Genomic DNA, 998 nt, shown 5'->3' with positions numbered 1-998 from the left:
ACAGTCGGTAAGATAATGATGCTGGATAAGGAAAAAGATACTATTTTATGAACAAAAAGGTTATTACAAGATAATCTCTGAATTGGTCGAGTATCACAGTAAAAGTGGTCAATGGCTCGAGAAGCACAAAAGGATAAAGTAAATGTCATGCTGGTCTGGAGAACAGAGCTGATGCAGCCACAAAAATAAGAGCCTGCCACCAACTGAGTACAGAGACGTGTAGACATGTGAACAGAATACAGGAGTGGGTTGCAGATGGCAATGAAACGGTCATAAGCCATGGCTGCCAAGAGAAATCCTTCAGCCACAATGAAGAGTGCAAAGAGAAAAAGCTGAGCCACACAGCCTGCAAACGAGATGGACTTGCTCTCAGTCCAAAAGTTGCTCATAGCCTTCGGTGCAATAACAGATGAATAGAAGAGGTCGATAAAGGAGAGGTTGCCTAGGAAGAAATACATTGGTGTGTTCAGCCTGGGATCAGTCATAATGATGGTCATCATCCCAAGGTTTCCTAGAAGGATCATGGCATAGACAAGCAGAAAGAGCAGGAAGAGGAGGATATGGAGCTCGGGGCTGACCCTGAAGCCTACAAGGATGAAGTCATTCATATCTGAGTGATTGCTTGTTTCCCTGTCGCCCATAGAAGAGACCTGATGAGAGAGGCACAAGGCGAAATAAACAAACTCTTAGTTTGACCTTATGTTATAAATTGCTGCTACAGTACAGGGGTTTACAAGTCTGTAATAGTTAATATTTAAGCTTCAAAATACTGCAACTTAAACTGAATTCAACCAGCGTATGTGGACTCTACATCTTATTTTCAATTTTTAATTTCTAAATTTGATATAGTTCAGCATTTTCCTTAAATTACAATACAGTGTCTTCCTCCTAAAATGACTATCATATTTACTATATCAGTGATCTATACATTCCTTTGCTACTGTATACATTAGTTTCAATATTGTGAAGCAATAACAGGAAGTGAGCATAGATAATTA

At 39.6% G+C, this 998-nt stretch overlaps 1 protein-coding gene across 1 annotated transcript in view; it reads right to left on the bottom strand.

Annotated features, from left to right (window-relative positions):
- The window catches only part of LOC114637006 (olfactory receptor 9K2-like), a 936-nt gene extending 289 nt beyond the window's left edge, over nucleotides 1-647 (bottom strand). Inside the window, exon 1 of the mRNA XM_028785138.1 lies at nucleotides 1-647. This exon is cut by the window's left edge and continues 289 nt beyond it. Coding sequence (XP_028640971.1) covers nucleotides 1-641 — 641 coding nt within the window. The 5' untranslated portion in view covers nucleotides 642-647.
- Between the last annotated feature and the right edge of the window lie 351 nt (nucleotides 648-998).

The sequence above is a fragment of the Grammomys surdaster genome, unplaced genomic scaffold, assembly GCF_004785775.1.
Source record: "Grammomys surdaster isolate TR1022 unplaced genomic scaffold, NIH_TR_1.0 125125, whole genome shotgun sequence".
Taxonomy (NCBI): Eukaryota; Metazoa; Chordata; class Mammalia; order Rodentia; family Muridae; genus Grammomys; species Grammomys surdaster.
The sequence above is the reverse complement of the archived record's forward strand: the minus strand, read 5'-3'. Positions and strand labels throughout refer to the sequence as shown.